This window comes from Phacochoerus africanus, chromosome 7, assembly GCF_016906955.1.
Source record: "Phacochoerus africanus isolate WHEZ1 chromosome 7, ROS_Pafr_v1, whole genome shotgun sequence".
Taxonomy (NCBI): Eukaryota; Metazoa; Chordata; class Mammalia; order Artiodactyla; family Suidae; genus Phacochoerus; species Phacochoerus africanus.
Window position 1 is genome coordinate 4,023,573 of NC_062550.1, and position 22,023 is coordinate 4,045,595.

The 22,023-nt window shown below is 47.3% G+C and overlaps 2 protein-coding genes across 4 annotated transcripts in view; one reads left to right on the forward strand and one right to left on the reverse strand.

Annotated features, from left to right (window-relative positions):
• SMC1B (structural maintenance of chromosomes 1B) overlaps positions 1-10,560 on the forward strand; it is a 94,038-nt gene extending 83,478 nt beyond the window's left edge. Inside the window, exons 23-25 of one of the 2 annotated variants that reach the window (XM_047785995.1) lie at positions 837-906; positions 8,350-8,460; positions 9,980-10,560. In XM_047785995.1, the coding sequence (XP_047641951.1) occupies positions 837-906; positions 8,350-8,460; positions 9,980-10,081 (283 nt within the window). In that variant the 3' untranslated portion in view covers positions 10,082-10,560. The remainder of the gene's footprint in view (positions 1-836; positions 907-8,349; positions 8,461-9,979) is intronic. The other variant, XM_047785996.1, reaches the window with a different exon arrangement.
• A 2,631-nt stretch (positions 10,561-13,191) lies between these two features.
• The window catches only part of FAM118A (family with sequence similarity 118 member A), a 30,896-nt gene continuing 22,064 nt past the window's right edge, over positions 13,192-22,023 (reverse strand). For both annotated transcript variants that reach the window (XM_047785997.1, XM_047785998.1), the window contains exon 9: positions 13,192-14,287. In XM_047785997.1, coding sequence (XP_047641953.1) covers positions 14,268-14,287 — 20 coding nt within the window. In that variant the 3' untranslated portion in view covers positions 13,192-14,267. The remainder of the gene's footprint in view (positions 14,288-22,023) is intronic.

The window sequence follows — 22,023 nt, forward strand, 5'->3', positions numbered from 1 at the left end:
GGCTGAGCAGACAGGGCGTGGGGCATGAGGGACCCAGGGGTGATCCCGTGGGGTTTGGCCTAATCAACTAGAGTAATGAGATCTGCCATTAACTGAGATGAAGACTGTAGGAGGAGCAGGTTTGGAGCGGGTGGGTGAGGAGTTTGAGCTGTTAAACAACCACAGGAGCTGGGTGTTTGTGTGTGTGTGGCGGGCGGGTCATTTGTTTGGCCACACCCTGGCTGTATAGGAGATCCTAGACCAAGATCAGAACCAGAGCCCCAGCAGTGGCCCAAGCTGCTGTACCAACAGCACCGGATCCTTAACGCGCTGCGCCACAAGAGAACTCCCCCAACGTGGAGCTGCTGAGTACGCCTTTGCACATGTGAGGCAAGGGTGCGAGAGAGGTCAGAACGCTCACACTGATGTCCAGGGGATACTTAGAGATGAGGTCACCAAGGAGCTAATTATATAGGAGAGTGCCCTAAGCACGAAGCCACGGAGGTACCAGTGTCAGGAAGTCAGAGATGGAGTTGGTAGAGGAGACGGGGTCCTGGCGCCCTGGGTAAAGCAGGGGGTAGACCTTGTCACCCCTGATGTCAGAGGAACGCGGAGGACCACCCCAGAGCCACCTGTGCAGGCCACACAGATGATGAGTGAGGCGTGTTAGCAAAGTAAGCCTCTAACATGGAGACTCTTAGAAGATGCTCTCTGACTGGGCACGGAGCATCGTAGTTACGACACAGAGGACAAGCATCCAAAAGGATGCATCTTGTTTATTCCAAATACTGCTCGTCCTCTGCTCCAAGGCGTTGGTAAACAAAGTTGTAACGTACTTAATTGTACTTTTCTTGTAGTTTTCGGCCTGCTCCGTTCTTTGTTTTAGACGAAGTGGATGCAGCCCTGGACAACACTAACATTGGCAAAGTAAGTTTCTTTGTGCTTTTAATTTCCAATAGAATATCTACAATTCAGGGGTCCCATTGCTATCAAAAGGCAGTTTACCTTGAACAAACACTGTTTGATAATTGCTAATTAAAAATGAAATCTAGGAGTTCCCGTCGTGGCGCAGTGGTTAACGAATCCGACTAGGAACCATGAGGTTGCAGGTTCGATCCCTGCCCTTGCTCAGTGGGTTAAGGATCCGGCATTGCCGTGAGCTGTGGCGTAGGTTGCAGACGCGGCTTGGATCCTGCGTTGCTGTGGCTCTGGCGTAGGCTGGCAGCTACAGCTCCAATTCGACCCCTAGCCTGGGAACCTCCATATGCCGTGGGAGTGGCCCAAGAAATGGCAAAAAGACAAAATAAAAATAAAAATGAAATCTAGGAGGGAGTTCCTGTCGTGGCGCGGCAGAAACAAGTCCGACTAGGAACCATGAGGTTGCAGGTTCAATCCCTGGCCTCACTCAGTGGGTTAAGGATCCGGCGTTGCCATGAGTTGGGGTATAGGTTGCAGATGCAGCTCGGACCCCATGTTGCTGTGGCACTAGCATAGGCTGGCAGCTACAGCTCCGATTAGACCCCTAGCCTGGGAACCTCCATGTGCCTCTGGTGCGGCCCTAAAAAGCAAAAAAAATAATAAATTAAAAATAGGAGTTCCCGTCGTGGTGCAGTGGTTAACGAATCCAACTAGGAACCATGAGGTTGCAGGTTCCATCCCTGGCCTTGCTCAGTGGGTTAAGGATCCGGCGCTGTGAGCTGTGGTGTAGGTCAAAGACGTGGCTCGGATCCCACGTTGCTGTGGCTCTGGCTTAGGCCGGCAGCTATAGCTCCGATTGGAGCCCTAGCCTGGGAACCTCCATATGCTGTGGGAGCGGCCCTAGAAAAGGCAAAAAGACAAAAAATATATATAATAAATAAAATAAAAATGAAATCTAAGTTAAAATCCAAAAACAAGATGATTCAGGATAGTATTTTCATTCAGGTTTAGGGGACCCTCAGTCAGTTACTGGGGAATTGACTCAGGGAGGACCCACAGATTGCTGCTGGGTGTTTTCCCCACATCCAGGCATTTGGACCTAGTGTCCTTAATAGTAGACCCCATGGAAAACCAAATTGGTTTTATTAAAAGTCCCGAAATAACATGTTTAAGTAAAATTCCAAAGGCATTTATTAAAAATTATTTATTAAAATTTATCTGGTCAGTTACCGCACTTCTGCATAATCCTGTTTTCAGTATTTGAGACAATGAGGGAACTACGCGCTCACTTGAACTCTGCAGAATTCAATTTTTAAGGTCAGCCTTCAAGATCAGTGCAAGGATATATAAAGCCCCCTGAGAGACCACCCATCTTGACGATTTAAATGAGAATAGCCTTGAACACAGAAGCATGACCAAAGGAGTGACACAGACACTGGCAGTGCCCATCACTGCCCCGGCCTAGGACAGCTCCATCCTGCAGATTCCCTGTGTCCTGAGGGTCCTACGGCCAGAGCCGTCCATTTCCAGAAATGGATCAGTTAAATTCCTGGTTCTGATTCCAGGGTCATCCATACTCCAGAAATGATGGGCTTTGCATTTATAGCTGCTTACAGGGAGTCTGGCTATTCTGGTCGTGCTGACAGACAGAGGTCATGTCACTACTGATTTGTAGCCTGGCATTCTGTTTGATATGTTAGTCTCATGAGCTTGGTTAATGAGTCCACTCCTGAGAGAGACAGTCACTCTTTTCGTCTTTTTTTTTTTTTTTTTTTTTTTTTAATGGCTGCGTCCTCAGCATATGGAAGTTCCCAGGCCAGGGACTGAATCCGAGCCACAACTATGACCTATGCTGCAGCTGCAGCCTACACTGCAACTGTGGCAAGACCAAATCCTTCAGCCCCCTGTGCTCAGCCTGGGATGGAACTTGTGCCTCTGCAGCAACCTGAGCTGCTGAAGTTAGATTTTTAACCCACTCCACCACGGTTACTCCAAGATGCGTTCCCTCTTGAGGTGCCACCCCAATAGATTTTCACATGTAATGCCCGAGAGTTAGGATTTTCAGGAGCTGCAGCCAGGAGTAACTTCTCATGGCAATAAATGTCATCTTTCAGCATTTCCCAGGTTGTATTCATCTAACACAAATCTCTCTAGGACCTTGCTTTTTGAACATGTCACAGCATATATATGAATAGCATAACAACTCCATACCCACAAAAGTTGGAAAAAATCCAGAGTCCCCCAAACCTTATAGAGAATGTGGCAAGAGCTGTGAGCAATCAGAGACTTAAGGATAACTGGAGGAAGAAGAAAACACAGGAACAAGAGAAATTTTGTTTTTTGCTTTTTAGGGCTGCACCCACAGAATATGGAGGTTCCCAGGCTAGGGGTCTGATTGGAGCTACAGCTGCCGGCCTACACCACAGCCACAGCAACACAGAATCCAAGCTGTGTCTTCGACCTACACCACAGCTCACAGCAATGCCAGATCCTTAACCCACTGGGATTGAACCCACCACTCCATGGCTCCTAGTCAGATTCGTTTCCACTGAGCCACGACGGGAACTCCTAAAAGAAAATCCTGGTTTGTTTCTCTTGAATGCCAGCCAGTCTGCATCAAGTAAGTGGACGCCATGGCCTGACTCCTTTGGGAGAAATTCCCCTTCAGGAAGTTCATGTTAGCACTTGTATCCCATATCCTTCGCGTGTTGGGGTGGGGGCAGGGATCCATCATTGTGGACTCCTCCCCGGAGCATTTAAAAATGTCTGCATCTTCTGGCAGAATTTAGATGTATGTAATAAGGGCACCTTCAGGTACCAGGTCTTACCCGACTCCTCTTTTTTTCAGGGCCGCACCTGTGGCATATGGAGGTTCCCAGGCTAGGGGTCGACTCGGAACTGCAGCTGCCGACCCACACCACAGCCACAGCAACTCGGGATCCAGGGTGAGTCTGCAACCTACAGCACAGCTCACAGCAACGCCAGAGCCTTAACCCCCTGAGCAAGGCTAGGGATCAAACCTGAGTCCTCATGGATCCTAGTCGGGTTTGTTACTGTGAACCACGATGGGAACTCCTTAGGAGATTACGTTGGCACCTATCCTATGTATTTAGAAACTCTTAGTTTCCAGTTTCCCTTTGAGACTTAGATTCCTGGCACCCCACTTGAGTATGAGCAGTTACGTGGTATGAACTACTAGGGTTGAGTTTTCACTTCCTCTTGTGATCAGGGCACCCAACATTCATCATAGGTAACTGTCCTGGCATAACGCACTCCTTATATATTTGCATCCTGTCTTCTCTTCCATTCTAGCAATATCTCAAAACAAAACTCCTACAGACAAAAAGTCCAGGACCAGGAGTTCCCTTCATGGCTCAGTGGTTAACGAACCCAACTAGGATCTGTGAGGATGTAGGTTCGATCCCTGACCTCGCTCAGTGGGTTAAGGATCTAGCGTTGCCATGAGCTGTGGTGTAGGTCACAGACATGGCTCCAATCTCGAGTTGCTGTGGCGCTGGTGTAGGCTGGCAGCTATAGCTCTGATTTGACCCCTAGCCTGGGAACCTCCAAATGCCGCGAATGCGGCCCTAAAAAGACCAAAAAAAAAAAAAAAAAAGGCCAGGACCAGATGGCTTCCTAGGCAAATTCTTCCAAATATACATAGACGAACTTAGACTGATCCTTCTCAAATTCTTCCAAAAGACTGAAGAGAAAGGAACACTTTCAAAAGACATTCTGTTGCTGTGGCTCTGGCGTAGGCAGGTGGCTACAGCTCCAATTAGACCCCTAGCCTGGGACCCTCCATATGCCGCAGGAGCAGCCCTAGAAAAGGCAAAAAACAAAAGACATTCTGTGAGGCCACCATCACCCTGATAGCAAGACCAGATAAAAACACTACCAAAAAGAAAATTATAGGCCAGTATCTTTGATGAATATAGATGCAAAAATCTCAACAAAACATTAGCAAACCGAATCCAACAACACATGAAAAAAGGTCATGTATCATGACCGAGTTGGATCCATCCCAGGGTCACAAGGAGGGTTCACTGTGCACAGGCCAGTCAGTGTCACACGCCCCTTTAACACAAGTCACAAGCCAGGTGGTCATCTCAGTAGACGCAGAGAACGCGTCTGATAAAACTCAACATCCATTCATGATAAAAACCTTTATGAAAGTGGGTATACAGAAGGAACATGTCTTAAGATAGTAAAAGCTATTTATGACAGACAGACAATAGAATACTCAACAGTGAAAAGTTTTTCTGCTAAAATCTGGAACAAGACAAGGGTTACCCACTCTCACCACCTCTATTCAACATAGCATTGGAAGTCCTACCATGCAGTCAGACAAAAAAAGAAAGAGAAGGTATTCAAGGAGTTCCCGTCGTGGCTCAGTGGAAATGAATCCGACTAGGCACCATGAGGTTGTGGGTTCGATCCCAGGCCTTGCTCAGTGGGTTAACGATCGGGCGTTGCCGTGAGCCATGGTGTAGGTTGCAGACGCGGCTTGGATCCTGTGTTGCTGTGGCTCTGGTATAGGCCAGCAGCTGTGGTGTAGGCCGGCGGCTGTAGCTCTGTTTGAAACCCTAGCCTGGGAACCTCCACGTGCCTTTTTTAGGTGCAGCCCTAAAAGAGAAAAGGTATTCGAATCAGTAGGGAAGAGGTAAAACTGCCATTATATGCAGAATGACATGATACTGTACGTAGGAAACCCTAAAGACTCCACGCAAGAGCTACTAGAACTACTCAGCAGGTAGCAGGATATGAGATTAACTTGCAGAAATCTGCGGCGTTGCTTCACAGTAGCAGTGCGATAGGAAAAAGGGGAGGTAAACAATGACTTCTCAGATCACATAAGGAAACAAAGTCCTTGGAAACAAACCTTACTAAGGAGGTGAAGGACTTACATGCTAAGAGCCACAAAACATTAAGAAAATTGAAGGCGGTTCAAAGAAATGAAAAGATTTGAAGAATTTGAAAAAATTTGAGGAATTAATATTGTTAAAAGGGCCATTTTACTACCCAAAGCAACCTACGATTTTTTTTTTTTCCGTCTTTTTGCCTTTTCTAGGGCCGATCCTGCGGCATGTGGAGGTTCTGAGGCTAGGGGTCCAATCGGAGCTGTAGCCACCGGCCTACGCCAGAGCCACAGCAACATGGGATCCGAGCCACATCTGCAACCTACACCACAGCTCACAGCAACGCCAGATCTTTAATCCACTGAGCAAGGCCAGGGATCAAATCCACAACCTCATGGTTCCTAGTCGGATTCGCTCACCACTCACTGCGCCACACGGGAACTCCCAGACTACAGATTTAATGTGATCCCCATCAAATTACCCATGATACTTTTCACAGAACTTAATAATCGTAAAATGTATGTGGAACCATAAAAGACCCATAATTGCCAAAGCAATCCTGAGAAAAAAAGAATAAAGCAGAAGGCAGAACCCTCCCAGACTGCAGACAATACTACAAAGCTGCAGTTATTCAGAGTTATTGGCACAAGGAGTTCCTGCCGCAGCTCAGCGGTAACAAACCCGACTAGTATCCATGAGGATGTGGATTCAATCCCTGGCCTCGATCAGGGGGTTAAGGATCTGGCGTTCCTATGGTTGTGATGTAGGCCAGCAGCTACAGCTCTGATTCAGCCCCTAGCCTGGGAACCTCCATGTGCCGTGGGTGCATCCTTAAAAAAAGAAAAGAAGAAAGTTATTGGCACAAAACGGACATATGGGTCAATGGAACAGAATAGAGAGCCCAGGAGTTCCTGTTGTGGCTCAGCAGGTTAAGAACCCGACTAGTATCCATGAGGATGCAGGTTCCATCCCTGGTCTCACTCAGTGGGCTAAGGATCCAGCGTTGCTGTGAGCTGGTGTAGGTCACAGATGTGGCTCGGATCTGTCGTGGCTGTGGCTGTGGTGAAGGCCAGCAGCTGCAGCTCCGATTTGACCTCTAGCCTGGGAACTTCCACGTGCCACAAGTGCAGCCCTAAAAATCAAAAAACAAAACCAAAAAAAAAAAAAATCTAGAAATAAAGTTGCCATATGATTCAGTAATCCCACTTCTGGGTGTATACCCAGACAATTATAATTTGACTTTTTTTTTGGTCTTTTTAGGGCCGCATCCATGGCATATGGAGGCTCCCAGGCTAGGTGTCCAATCAGAGCTATAGCTGCTGGCCTACACCACAGCCACAGCAATGCCAGATCCGAGCAGTGTCCGCAACCTACACCACAGCTCATGCCAACTCGAGATCCTTAACCCACTGAGCAAGGCCAGGGATCAAACCTACATCCTCATGGATGCTAATCGGGTTCGTTAACTGCTGAGCCACGACAGGAACTCTGATAATTTGAAAAGACACAGCAGCACTATTTACAATAGCCAACACATGGAAACAACCTAAATGGCCACAAAGGAACGGATAAAGGTGTATATATGTGTACACACACACACACACACACACACACACAATGGACTATTACTCAGCCATAAAAAGAATGAAATAATGCCATTTGCATCAACGTGAATGGACCTAGAGATTACCATACAGAACTAACCAACAAAACAGAAACAGACGTCCTCAGAGTCCTGTATCATGGTGGCTACCTAATCGGCACCATGGTGCCTCCAATGCTGGAGTTCCTTCTGCCTACGAATTCAGCCTGTAGCCCAAATTCACCTCAGCCAGGGACGCATTCCTCAACCGAAGTGGCCATTCCTGCCTCCAGAATGTGTGTTCTCAGTATCTTGGCTGCAGTCAGGCCAATACACACAGAGAAGGCACACTCTAGGCTTGCAGAGAGATCCAGGGAATTGGCAAGCATCTTGTTAAAACTGTGATTTGAGTCTTAAGTTCTTTGTCATTCTCCAGATTCTGAGTAGAGATTTTCACCAAGACGCATTTCTATCCAGTCTGTTTTGTTCTTACTCCATTCCTTGGAATTAAGGCTCCTGAAGGAGCCACTGAATTCCCCGCTCACCAAATGAGTTGATCATGGATAATGAATACATATATAATTGCCATATTTCTCCCATCTTCAGCTTTTGAGTTGGCAACAGAGGAAGCTGGGAGCTTAAAATACCAGCCCTTCTCCACCCTCATCAAATACCCAGGTGGTAGTTTTATCTTGTTGTAGAAGTTGGTTACATATTCACATGATAGTCTAAGTTAGATGTTTTTCTTAAAAATATTTAGGTTTTCAATCAGATTTAATGAGGTTTCTAGTTTTCTAACCTCTTATTTTAGAATCTGAGCTATCTCCGCTTCTGCGGTTGCAGTGACTCCCTGACTGAATCACCAGGAAGGCAGGCAGGCGTCCTGTCAGACTCAGACGGGCAGGGCCTGTTCTCAGGGCCCCCAGGAAGGCCGCCTTTCCTTACTGAAGGGCCGGGTGCCTTCTGCATCCTTACTGATGGGGCGGGGCGGATGCTTTTGGTTCCTCCCAGGTGTCAAGTTACATCAAGGAGCAGACTCAGGAACAGTTTCAGATGATAATTATTTCCCTGAAAGAAGAGTTCTATTCCAAAGCTGATGCGCTGATAGGCATCTATCCAGAGGTAAAGACACGGCAGAGGGGAGGAGTAAAATCAGCCCGGGGTGGCGGTGGGGGGGTCCCAGCAACAGCACCTCAAGTTCCTCACAGAGTGTAGACACTGTTTGATTTCAGCAGTGGCAGATATAGGCTGGGGTGATTTTTTAATCAATAAGACTTAAAAGGAACTACTCGGACGTTTTTCTGTGGCCGTATACAGAAAGTTAAGATCTGTTTTAAGTGAAAAAGCCAGTTGAAAATTGCAGAACTGTAAGTATGATAGTTTTGCTTGTAAAATAATAGTACATATTAACTTACAGGAATTAGACTGCTAGTATTATATTTCCTATTTCTGTAAGGTCTGAATGTTTTAGGCAAATAGAAATGCAACATGGTAGAACTAACAGGGCACCATTTATCCTCCAAAAGTACCAGAGGAAAAAACAAAGAAATTGACCACCAGTTCTCAGGTGCATAGTCATTCTAGAATTCTAACACAAATTTCGTAAGCCCTTGAAAATACTTACCTGCGCTAATGGAGCAGAGCAACTCATTCAGATCATTCAGTCCTTAGACAATTCGGTTTCCCTTCCTGAGTCCTCCTTGAAGCCAAGATAAAATCCACTTCCCTCCCTGCGCCTACCTCATGTCAGGGCATCACTGGAACACGCTGCAGGAGAGGAACGGGAATTCTCATTGCCAGTGTGGGACAGGAATAAAATCTTTCCCCGCCCGTCTCAGGCTCTCGGGCAGGCCCTGCCAATTAGACCAGCAGTAGGCGAAAAGGTAATAAACAAGAGCATCAGCCTGGGACCTGAGGGCACACCCAGCAGGGAACAAGCCAGCGGTGTTGAGGGCCTGGACGGGAGACAAGCCTGCGAGGCTAGAAGGCAGAGGCCTGGGGCTCCGGGCGGGGGAGGCAGGCGACGGGAGGGGAGCCAGGAGCAGGCTGGAGTCAGAGCTGCCCTGCAGATGCCGCTCGCTGTCTTCTGCACTGGCCAAGAGTGAGAGGTTGGAGCTCCCGTTGTGGCTCAGCGGTCAGGAGCCCAGCTAGGAAACGTGAGGATGCGGGTTCTGTCCCTGGCCTCACTCAGTGGGTCGAGGATCCGGCATGGCTGTGGCTGTGGTGTAGGCCGGCAGCTGTAGCTCTGATTTGACACCAAGCCTGGGGGCATCCACGTGCCATAGGTGTGGCCCTAAAAAAAAAAAAAGAAAAAGTGAAGAGGTGGCCATCTTTTATGTCAATGAATTTCCTTTACCAAAAGGGAGTCTTGTGCTTCGTTTTTAGTTTTTTCCTCCGTCTGCTGTTTCTCAGTAGCCTTTCATTTAAAACAATCCGTATGTGAAAGGCCCGTTTGGGGTAGCAGAGCTGGTACATTTTGCCAGGTAACTCCAAAAACTAAATAGAGCTCATGTCAATGCAGACAGGTGATACGTTTGGCTGCAAGGAGGGTCCTTTTGCAAAGCTCAGTCCAGACTCACTGACGGCCCTAACTTTACATCTGATGACAGGGGCTGACGGTACTGTCTTGTCTCCGTTTCAGCAAGACGACTGCATGTTCAGCCGAGCTTTGACCCTGGACCTTTCCCAGTATCCAGAAACCGAGGGGAGAGAGAGCAGCAGGAGGCAGCGGGAGCCCCGTTAGGCCTCAGAGCGATGGTAGCGGTGCGCAGAGTGCTGCATGGTCAGGCCAACCCTTGTTCCGTTCTCACTCCCATGTTCCATCTACCTGACAGACTTCGGGAGCAAGCAAAAGCTTGTCCCCCGCCAAAGATGCTTGCTTCTCTTACAAAGCGTTCAGGCCCCACTCCAGTAAATAGCATCTCCTGTGCGTTAGCTCTGAATGAGCTTAAAAAGAAAACATAGTTTTAACTTCCATTTTGAAATCCAATCAAAGTTTTTGAATCCAGCATCACTCACCTTCGCTGTGATGTTGCCTTGTACGGCTTAAGTAAACCTTTAAGAAAAGAAACTTGGTTTCTAAGTGTGCTAGTTACACAGTATTGGATCTGTGTCTTAAGGAAAATTATTTCAGAGGGACTGAAACCAATACTGAAAGTATCAATAAAAATAGTCTAATTTCAAACGTCTACACTCTGTAATTTTAGAAATAAAGGATTTAAGGTGAAATTGAGTTGTTTCAGAGTTCCTGTTGTGGCTCGGCGGGGAAGAACCCCAGGTGGTGTCTGGGAGGATGTGGGTTCAATCCCCGGCCTCCCTCAGTAGGTTAAGGATCTGGGGTTGCTGTGATCTGCGGCATAGGTTGCAGATGCAGCTCAGATCCAGTGCCGCTGTGGCTGTGATGTAGGCGGCAGCTGCAGCTCCCATTCAACCCTGGCCCAAGAACTTCCACACGCGGTAGATGTGGTCATAAAAAGGAGAAACAGGACACAGGCTCTCCCAAGCAACAGCCGACTGCTCCGCTCGACCACAGTGGTCCCTTCTCTCTCTCTGGGAGCCCCGTGTACCACAGCCCAAGGATGCTCCAGTTCCTTATATGCGTTGGTAGGAATCTGCATACAGCCCACACAGCCTCCCTTTAACCATCTCTGCATTGTTTATAGTGCCTGACACAGTGTAAATGTTTGTAAATAGTAGCCTATACACGGCAAATTCTAGATGGTTTTGGAACTTCCTGGAGTCTTTTCACAACTATTTTCAATCCAAGGTTGGTTGAATCCAAAGTTGCAGAGCTTATTGGGAGTTCCCGTTGTGGCTCAGTGGTTAACGAATCCGACTAGGAACCATGAGGATGTGGGTTCGATCCCTGGCCTCGCTCAGTGGGTTAAGGATCCTGCGTTGCTGTGGCTCTGGCGTAGGCCGGTGGCTACAGCCCCAGTTAGACCCCTAGCCTGGGAACCTCCAAATTCCACGGGTGCGTCCCTAAAAAGACAAAAAAAAAAGGTGCAGTGTTTTCAATAGTACTTCATTTCCATTTAAAAATGGAAAAAAAGGGAGTTCCCACTGTGGCTCAGTGGTTAACGAATCCAACTAGGAACCCATGAGGTTGCGGGTTCAGTCCCTGGCTTGGGGACCTGCATATGCCGTGGGAGCAGCCCTAGAAATGGCAAAAACACAAATCAATAAATAGAAATGGAATAAAAAATGATGGTGGTGCTGTATTTAAGTGCCAATCGGAGTCGCCTCCTGAAGTAATGGAATCACCTTTGAACGACACTGTTCCCTGTAAACAAAATACACTCTGTGCCTAAGAAACAGATTAAGTCACCCAAAAACCTGCTTCCTGCCCTCCCCCAGCCAACCTCTGAAGGCGCGAGGGCCAGAAGTCGCCCGCTTGTACCTTTTTCCAGTCCTGGTGGGCGCGACCTTCCTCTGCCTTGGAAAACATCGAACCAGCCCTTCGGTGCCACACGGCTCAGGGCAGACGCTGACCTCACCCCCGAGGCTGCGGACTGTCAGAGGCCTTCAAAGCAGGGTCACTGCTCCGTCCAACACAGCAACCCTCATCCCGGAAAAGCGCAGGGCTACGCCAAGGCACACGGCGGAAACTGCAGGGGGACAGCAACTGTGGGGCGGGGGCACCAACTCCCAACAAAAATGAACCTGGTAAGTAGCCGGCTTTATAGGGGTTAAATGGCTAAAGGCACAGCTACACAGGACACAGGCGCCTCACCCCCAAACCGCCCGGAAGCTGACCTGGGAAAGGGGCGCCCCCGTGACGCTTGCTGCCGCACCAGTGCGGGTGGGGGCCGGAGGGCGGGCGGCCTGTTCCCCCAGGGCGCTGGGCAGCTGGCTGCAGCCTCCTGCTTTCCACCTGGAGCAGGTCCAGCCGCCTTCAAGGGCCAGAGAGTCTTTCAGGCTTTGATGAGGCAGCAGAGGTTACCATGCAGGTGTCTGGATAGGTACATGAAATACAACCATTCAAGAATGTAAAACCTGGAGTTCCCGTCCTGGCGCAGTGGTTAACGACTCCGACTAGGAACCATGAGGTTGAGGGTTCGATCCCTGGCCTTGCTCAGTGGGTTAAGGATCCAGCATTGCCATACACTGTGGAGTGAGTCGCAGATGTGGCTTGGATCCCGCGTTGCCGTGGCTCTGGCGTAGGCCGGCGGCTACAGCTCTGATTAGACCCTTAGCCTGGGAACCTCCATATGCCATGAGAAGCGGCCCTAGAAAAGGCAAAAAGGAAAAACAAACACAAACAAAAATCAGAGAAATGACTAAATACATCCTTTAAAGCAAGGCCTTTCTGCATGGCGATTCTCAAAGCTCGACCTGAGTTGGCCCTGCTTTACCTTCCAGCTTTAGATTCTCTTTCCAAGCTCGTAATATTGTCACCGTGTGTCTCACCAACTTTCAGATTCAGCCATCCTGCCCCCATTGCAGTTTGTAAAATGTCCTCTTTTTTTTTTTTTTTTTGGCTATTTCTGGGCATATGGAGATTCTCAGGCTAGGGGTCCAGTCGCAGCTGGAGCAGCCGGCCTACGCCACAGCAACACAGGATCCGGGCCGCGTCGGTGACCTACACCACAGGTCACGGCAAGGCCTGATCCTCAACCCACTGAGTGAGGCCAGGGATCGAACCGGCAACCTCATGGTTCCTCATTGGATTTGTTTCCTCTGTACCACAAGGGAACTCCAATGTCTTCTTGTTAAAGCAAACCTAGATGTTTACTTTTTAAAATTTTAAATACTTAAGTAATCAATTAATTTCACAATTGAGTGGCAACTCAAGGCAAAAATTCTCATGAAATACATCGTACCACATCTTGTAACTAAAGAAAAGCTTAGCAATAGAGTTGAAAATAAAATTTTATTTTTGACAAGAGTAACATAAAAGATCCGTTTTCCATGCTTCAAAGAGAAAAAGAAAAGGCCTTCAGCAGCTCTGGCTTCTCTCTCTCCCTACACATCCCAGCCTCACGTTTCTTGTTCACTTTCTTTACGTCCACAGGGAGCTACTAAACAGGCAGCCTTGGCACAGATGCCAAGCAGGGCGGAGCCAGGACCAGGGGCCACCGGGCACAGGCACACAGCCCAGGCGGCTCTGCCCTGGGAGAACCCCGAGGACTTTAAAACGGCACAGACGAACTTGTGCCTGCTCCACTCTGTGCAAATCCTTTCACGTGGGCCCTGGGGAGAATTTAAGAGCTGAGAGCAGAAAGGCTGGACCTTAACCCACAGAAAGAAGGCTTGAAAACCTTGAAATTGACTTAACTAAACATGTAACTTGCAGCTTCTCAGGTAACCATCACCAAACCATGTGCCGACCCTGCACCGGGCTTGTGCGCGGGCCTCTGGCTCTTCCGGGCTCCGCAGCAGTCAGCCCGCTGTTCTTCGGAGACAAGGTCTCCAAAAGGACCGACTCCCGAGAAGCCCCGGGACCCAGCGAGTCTGCGTGTGCGCGTGGCTCCCGCCCGCGTGCTCAGTGCTGTCTTCACCATTGAACAGACATCTCGCTTGTTCCCGCAGTAACAGACGTTTCTACCTAAAAGCTACATAAATCTAAGCGTCTAGTTTATTTTCTCTTTGGCAGCTACTGTTGCTTGGACAGTCTTCACTCTCCCGCTTTTAATAGAAAAAAAAACCCTGACAAAGAGGCCCTGTCACCTGGGAGTGGGGCAGGCCAGGTACCCCGCCCTCAGCTGGTCCCTGGGGTGGTGGCTGTCGGGCCCCCGAGGACACCTTCGCCCCTGGAGCAGTTACCCAGTGGGGCGCGGGGCCCGCACGCCCGCGTGGTTCTTTGGGGGTCTTGGCGGTTGGCTGCAGAGGTCCCGCGCGGCTTTCCCTAACGTTCCTTGTGGCTTCGGAGGGCACTGTGGTTCCAGAGGCTGCTTTTCAAGTTGCAGGTTGTGTTGGTTTTAAAGATTTCAAGACCCCCCAGCATCATCTGTTTGAACAAAAAGCAACACCAAAACACGCATTAATGCTGATGCCAAACAAGTATTTGCAATGGGGTTTCCATTTCAGAAACTGATTAGGGTTTTCTTATGTGCGAAAGACCCTGAGACACCTCCACGATGGAATTGGCGCTGTGAGTTACAAGTACCACTGGGGACAGAGGAAATTACGGGACGTTAGATTTGCAAAGCGCTGGCCATCCTGACCCCTGAATGTGGGTGCTTTTCCCCTTCTTAGCGGACGGGGGAGGGGCAGGGTCCGCACACCTGCAGCGGGAGCCTGGGGACCGGGAGAAGCGGGCGGTTCAGGGGTGGCCTCAGGTGGGGCCGGGCTGCTCCGCCGCGCAGCCCGAGGGCCTGGCCAGCAGCACTGGGGACAGAGACACACCGGTCTCTCTCCCCCTCGAGCAGAACAGGACAAAGCTCTGTGTAAGGGACCAGAGGGCTTCCTCTGCAGAGATGGGCTGCCCGGAGAGGTGGCTGCTGGTGTGGGTGCCAGCACCCAGGGCACCCCGAGGACCCCAGTGGCTGGCCTGCCCACTGCTCCTGGCCAGGTCCACCGGCAGGAGGCTCTGCTGATGGCACAGATCGTAAGGCCATGCGGAGGTCGCCCCCAGGCCGAAGAGCTGCGGCGGCGGCGGCAGCAACCACACCACGGACGGAGGACCGTCGGCTGCACCCGCCTCCTTAACCACAGCAGTGAGGTGTCCTGGGGACAGGAGGGAAGCCAGAGACTAGAGGGAAGGAACCCTCGTCTGGAAGGGAGCAGCCCAAAGAACCCAGCTTCACTGAGTTACGGATGAACTCCTGGCTGAATTCACAGTCCAGGTATCTGCTCTAAGACTTCAAAGAATTTTATCCAAAATACTCTCAACATGGAAATCTCCCTCTAAAGACAGGTTCCGGAGTTCCCGTCGTGGCGCAGTGGTTAACGAATCCGACTAGGAACCATGAGGTTGCGGGTTCGGTCCCTGCCCTTGCTCAGTGGGTTACGGATCCGTCGTTGCCCTGAGCTGTGGTGTAGGTTGCAGACGCGGTTCGGATCCCGCGTTGCTGTGGCTCTGGCGTAGGCCGGTGGCTGCAGCTCCGATTGGACCCCTAGCCTGGGAACCTCCATATGCCGCAGGAGCGGCCCAAGAAATAGCAAAAAGACCAAAAAAAAAATAAATAAATAAAGACAGGTTCCTTCAAGTTGTAAAATCTAAGGGAGCGGGAAGTTCCCGTCCTGGCTCAGCGGTAACCAACCCGACTAGGATCCATGAGGACACAGGTTTGATCCCTGGCTTCCCTCCGTGGGTTAAGGATCCAGTGTTGCCGTGAGCTGTGGTGTAGGTCGCAGACGCAGCTTGGATCTGGTGTTGCTGTGGCTGTGGTGTAGGCCAGCAGCTGTAGCTCCAATTAGACCCCTGGCCTGGGAACCTCCTTAAGTCATGGGTGCAGCCTAAAAAGACAGAAAAAAAAAAATCTAAGGGAGCAGGTGTCACTCAGCCAGTCCCCTCCACCACCACCAGCCAGCAGGAGCCACCACCTCACCCCGCAGGCAGCCTCTGCCAGTGCTGCCATAGCTGTTTATTTGAATCTGTGTCCGTAACAGACTCAACCGTACATGTTCCTTGTGGCGCAGCCGGAAAATGGGGCATCAAGTACTCACTGCTCCATCGTACCCGCTGAGGAGCTAATTTACACGCTAAGTAAGGAGGGACGGGATTAAGACGGCGGAATAGAAGGACTGGAGCCCAACTTCTCTCCTAAAAACAACAAAATTCACAACTAAAGGCTGAGCACTCTTCACCCAAATGGACCGGAAACCTTAAAAAAGATACCCTACTCCAGAAGAAAAAGAGGAGGCCACATCAAGAGGTAGGAGGGGCGATTTTGCGATATAAACAACCCCAGACCTCCTGGGTGGGAAGCTCCACAGACTGGAAACTAACTGGTTCACAGAGACTCACCTACAGGAGTGAGTGTTCTGAGCCCCACATCAAACCCTCACGTGTGGGGATCTGGCACAGGGAGAAAGAGCCCCTGGAACGTCTGGCATTGAAGGCCAGTGGGGCTTGTGCGCAGGAGCTCCACGGGACTGGGGGAAACGGAGACCCCATTCTTAAAAGGGGGCCTTTCAGACTTTCACGTGCACTGAGTCCCAGGACAAAGCTAAGTCTCCAAGGGAATCTGGGTCAAACCTGACTGCAGTTCTTGGAGGACATCCTGGGAAAACAGGGGTGAACGTGGCTTGTTGTGAGGGAAGGACACTGAAAGCAAAGCTCTCGGGAATCTTCAGCAGCTGCCTTTCTCTGGAGGGGGCCATTTTGGGAAAATGTGGCTCCACCCTTCAGTCAGATGCTGAGAAGCCCCAGGGCAAACCACAATCCCGGTGGGACCACAGCCCTGCCCATCATTAAACTGCTACCTAAAGACCCCTCAGGCACACAGCTGCCTCTAATCCCATCCAGAGACTAAGCCCCACCCACCAGAGGGATTAGAATCGGCTCCTCCTACCAGGGGGCAGGCATCAGCCCCTCTCATCAGGAAGCCTACACCAAGCCCCAATACTGACTGCAGCCACAGGGGGGGCAGACACCAGAAGTAAGAGAGGCTACAACTCTATTATCTGTAAGAAGGTCACCACACCAAAAACTTATAAAAATGAAAAGACAAAGGACTATAACTCAGATGAGGGAGAAAGGAAAAACCCCAGAAAAACAGCTAAGCCATAAGGAGAAGATTCTCAGCCCCCAGGAAAGACTTTAGACTGTTGATGCTGAAGATGATGCAAGACATTGGAAATAAACTGGAGGCAAAGATGGATAACTTACAGGGAACACTGACCAAAGAGATACAAGATATAAAACTTAAGAAGAGATGCAAAATACAATAACTGAAATAAAAAATTCACTAGAAGCAGCTAACTGCAGAATATGGGAGGCAGAAGAACAAATAAGCGAGGTGGAGGACAGACTAGTGGAAATTACAGATGCAGAACAGAAAAGAGAAAAAAGATTGAAAACAAATGAAGAGCGTCGCAGAGAACTCTGGGACAACGTGAAACGCACCAACATCCGTATTATAGGGGTGCCAGAAGGAGAAGAGAGAGAGGAGACAGAAAAAAATATTCCAAGAGACAATAGCTGAAAACTTCCCTAACATGGGGAAGGAACCACTCACTCAAATCCAGGAAGCACAACGAGTACCGTATAATATAAACCCAAGGAGGAACACCCTGAGACACATACTAATCAAACTGACTAAAATTAAAGACAAAGAGAAAATCTTGAAAGCAGCTAGGGAAAAGAAACAAATAACATACGAGGGAACCCCGATAAGGCTATCGGCAGATTTTTCAACAGAAACTCTGCAGGCCAGAAGGGAGTGGCATGATACACTCAATGCGATGAAAGGAAAAAACCTCCAACCAAGATGACTCTACCCAGCAAGGCTCTCATTCAGATGTGAAGGAGAAATCAAAACCTCCACAGAGAAGCAAAAGCTGAGAGAATTCAGCAACCCTAAACCAGCCTTACAACAAATACTAAAGGAACTTCTATAGGCAGAAAAGAACAAGAGAAGAAGGAAAGGAAAAAGAGCAGCAAAAACAAATCCAAAGTAATTAATAAAATGGCAATAAGAACATACATATCAATAATTACCTTAAATGTGAATGGACTAAACACCCCAGCCAAAAGACATGGACTGGCTGAATGGATACAAAAACAAGACCCACATATATGCTGTCTTCAAGAGACCCACTTCATTTCTAGGGACACATACAAATTGAAAGTGAGAGGATGGAAAATAATATTTCATGCAAATGGGGATCAAAAGAAAGCTGGAGTAGCAATACTCATATCAGACAAAATAGACTTTAAAATGAAGAATATTTTCAGGGACAAAGAAGGACATTACATAATAATCAAAGGATCAATCCAAGAAGACAATATAACAATTTTAAATATCTACACACCCAACACAGGTTCACCACAATATATAAGGCAACTGCTAACAACCTTAAAAGGACAAATTAACAATAACACAATCATAGTGGGGGACTTTAACACCCCACTCACAGCAACGGACAGATCAACCAGACAGAAAATCAATGAGGAAACACAGGCCCTGAATGAAGCATTAAACCAGATGGACTTAATAGATATTTATAGGACATTCCATCCAAGAGCAACAGAATACACATTCTTCTCAAGTGCACATGGAACATTCTCTAAGATTGATCACATCCTGGGCTACAAATCCAACCTCCGTAACTTTAAGAAAATTGAAATCATATCAAGCATCTTTTCCAGCCACAACGCCATACGACTGGAAATCAACAACAAGAAAAAAACCGCAAAAAAACACAAACACGTGGAAACTCAACAACATGCTACTAAACAACCAATGGATCACTGAAGAAATCAAAGAGGAAATGTAAACATACCTAACAGCAAATGACAACAAACATATGACACTCCAAGACTATGGGATGCAGCAAAAGCCGTTCTAAGAGGAAAGTTTATAGCAATACAAGCCCACCTCAGGAAACAAGAAAAAGCCCAAATAAACAAGCTAACTTTACATCTAAAGCAGCTCGAGAGAGAAGAACAGACAAGACCTAAAGTTAGTAGAAGGAAAGAAATCATAAAGATCAGAGCAGAAATCAATGAAATAGAAACAAAGAAAACCATAGAAAGGATCAATGAAACGAGAAGCTGGTTCTTTGAAAAGATCAACAAAATTGATAAACCCCTAGTCAGACTTATCAAGCAAAAAAGAGAGAGGACTCACATCAATAAAATTAGAAATGAAAAAGGAGAAGTAACAACGGACATCACAGAAATACAAAGGATCATAAGAGACTATATGATCATATGCAACTATATGCCAATAAAATGGAAAACCTAGAAGAAATGGACAAATTCTTAGAAAAGTACAATCTTCCAAGACTAAACCAAGATGAAATAGAAAAGATGAATGGACCAATCATAAGAACTGAAATTGAAACTGTGATTAAAAAACTTCCAACAAACAAGTCCAGGAACAGATGGCTTCACAGGCGAATTCTATCAAACATTTAGAGAAGAGCTAACACCTCTCCTTCTGAAACTATTTCCAAAAATTGCAGAGGAAGGGATACTCCCAAACTCATTCTATGAGACCACCATCACCCTGGTACCAAAACCAGACAAAGACTCCACAAAAAAAGAAAACTATAGGCTAATTTTCACTGATGAACATCGATGCAAAAATCCTCAACAAAATACTAGCAAACCACATCCAACAATACATTAAAAGGATTGTACATCACAATCAAGTGGGATTCATCCCAGGGATGCAAGGGTTCTTCAATATCCGCAAATCCATCAGTGTGATACACCACATTAACAAACTGAAGGATAAAAACCATATGATCCTCTCAGTAGACACGGAAAAAGCCTTTGACAAAATCCCACACCCATTTCTGATAAAAACCCTTCAGAAAGTGGGCATAACGGGAACCTACCTCAACATGATAAAGGCCATATATGACAAACCCACAGCGAACATCATTCTCAATGGTGAAAAGCTGAAAGAATTCCCGCTGAGATCAGGAACAAGACAAGGATGTCCGCTCTCGCCACTACTCTTCAACATCGTTCTGGAAGTCCTAGCCACAGCAATCAGAGAAGTAAAAGAATAAAAGGAATACAAATTGGAAAGGAAGAAGCAAAACTTATCCCTATTTGCAGATGACATGATACTATACCTAGAGAATCCTAAAGACTCTACCAGAAAACTGTTAGAGCTCATCCACGAATTTGGCAAAGTCGCAGGATACAAAATCAATACACTGAAATCGACAGCGTTTCTATACACTAACAATGAAAAAGCAGAAAAGGAAATTAGGGAAGCAATCCAGTTTACCATCGCCTCCAAAAGAATAAAATACCTAGGAGTAAACCTACCTAAAGAAACAAAAGACCTATACTCTGAAAACTACAAGCCACTGATGAAAGAAATCAAAGATGACTCAAATAGATGGAAAGATATACCATGCTCGTGGATTGGAAGAGTTAATATTATCAAAACGACTATGCTACCCAAGGCAATCTACAGATTCAATGCAATCCCTATCAAATTACCAAGGACATTTTTCACAGAACTTGAACAAAATATTTTAAAGTCTGTTTGGAAGCACAAAAGACCCAGAATAGCCAAAGACATCCTGAAAAAGAAAAATGGAGCTGGAGGAATCAGGCTCCCTGACTTCAGACTATACTACAAAGCAACAGTCGTCAAAACTGCATGGTACTGGCACAAAGACAGAACAGGATAGAAACCCAGTGGAACAGGATAGAAACCCAGAATTAAACCCACGCACCTACAGCCAACTAATCTATGACAAAGGAGGCAAGAATATACGATGGAGAAAGGACAGCTTGTTCAATAAGTGGTGCTGGGAAACCTGGACAGCCACATGGAAAAGAATGAAATTAGAACACTCCCTAACACGATACACAAAAATAAACTCCAAATGGATTGAAGACCTAGATATAAAACCAGACACTATCAAACTCCTAGAGGAAAACATAGGCCAAACACTCTCTGACATAAATGACAGCAACATCTTCTCAGATCCACCTATCAGAGTATTGACAATAAAAAGAAAAATAAACAAATGGGATCTAATCAAACTTCAAGTTTCTGCACAGCAAAGGAAACCCTAAACAACACAAAAAGACAACCCACAGAAAGGGAGAAAAATGTTTGCAAGTGAATCAACTGATAAGGGATTAATCTCCAAAATTTATAAACAACTTCTGCAGCTCCATACCAAAAAAACAAACAAGCCTATCAAAAAATGGGCAGAAGATCTAAACAAACAGACAATTCTCCAAAGAAGACATACAGATGGCCAAGAAACACATGAAAAGATGTTCAGCGTCACTCATCATTAGAGAGATGCAAATCAAAACCACGATGAGGTACCACCTTCCACCAGCCAGAATGGCCATCATCAAAGTCTACAAACAATAAGTGCTGGAGAGGGTGTGGAGAAAAAGGAACCCTAGTACACTGTTGGTGGGATTGTAAATTGGTGCAACCACTGTGGAAAGCAGTGTGGAGATTCCTCAGAAAAACTAAACATAGAACTACCATTTGATCCAGCAACCCCACTCCTGGGCATCTATCCAGAGAAAACCACGACTCGCAAAGACACATATACTCCAGTGTTCATTGCAGCACTATTTACAATAGCCAAGACATGGAAACAACCTAAATGTCCATCGACAGAGGAGTGGATCCAGAAGATGTGGTACATATACACAATGGAATATTACTCAGCCATTAAAAAGAATGAAATACCAGCATTTTTTGCAACATGGATGGACCTAGAAACTATCATGCTAAGTGAAGTCAGCCATACGATGAGACACCACCATCAAATGCTTCACTGACATGTGGAATCTGAAAAAAGGAGATGGAACTTCTTTGCAGAACAGACGCTGACTCACAGACATTGAAAAACTTATGGTCTCCGGAGGAGACAGTTTGGGGGGTGGGGGGATATGCCTGGGCTGTGGGATGGAAATCCTGTGAAATCAGATTGTTATGATCATTATACAACTTCAGATGTGACAAATTCATTTGCGTAATAAAAAAATAAATAAACGTTAAGTAAGTAGCTGGTAGTACGTTCAAGGTGTCAGGGCTCTCAGAGACTCTTGGCAGATTATTATATAGGTGCGTCAGA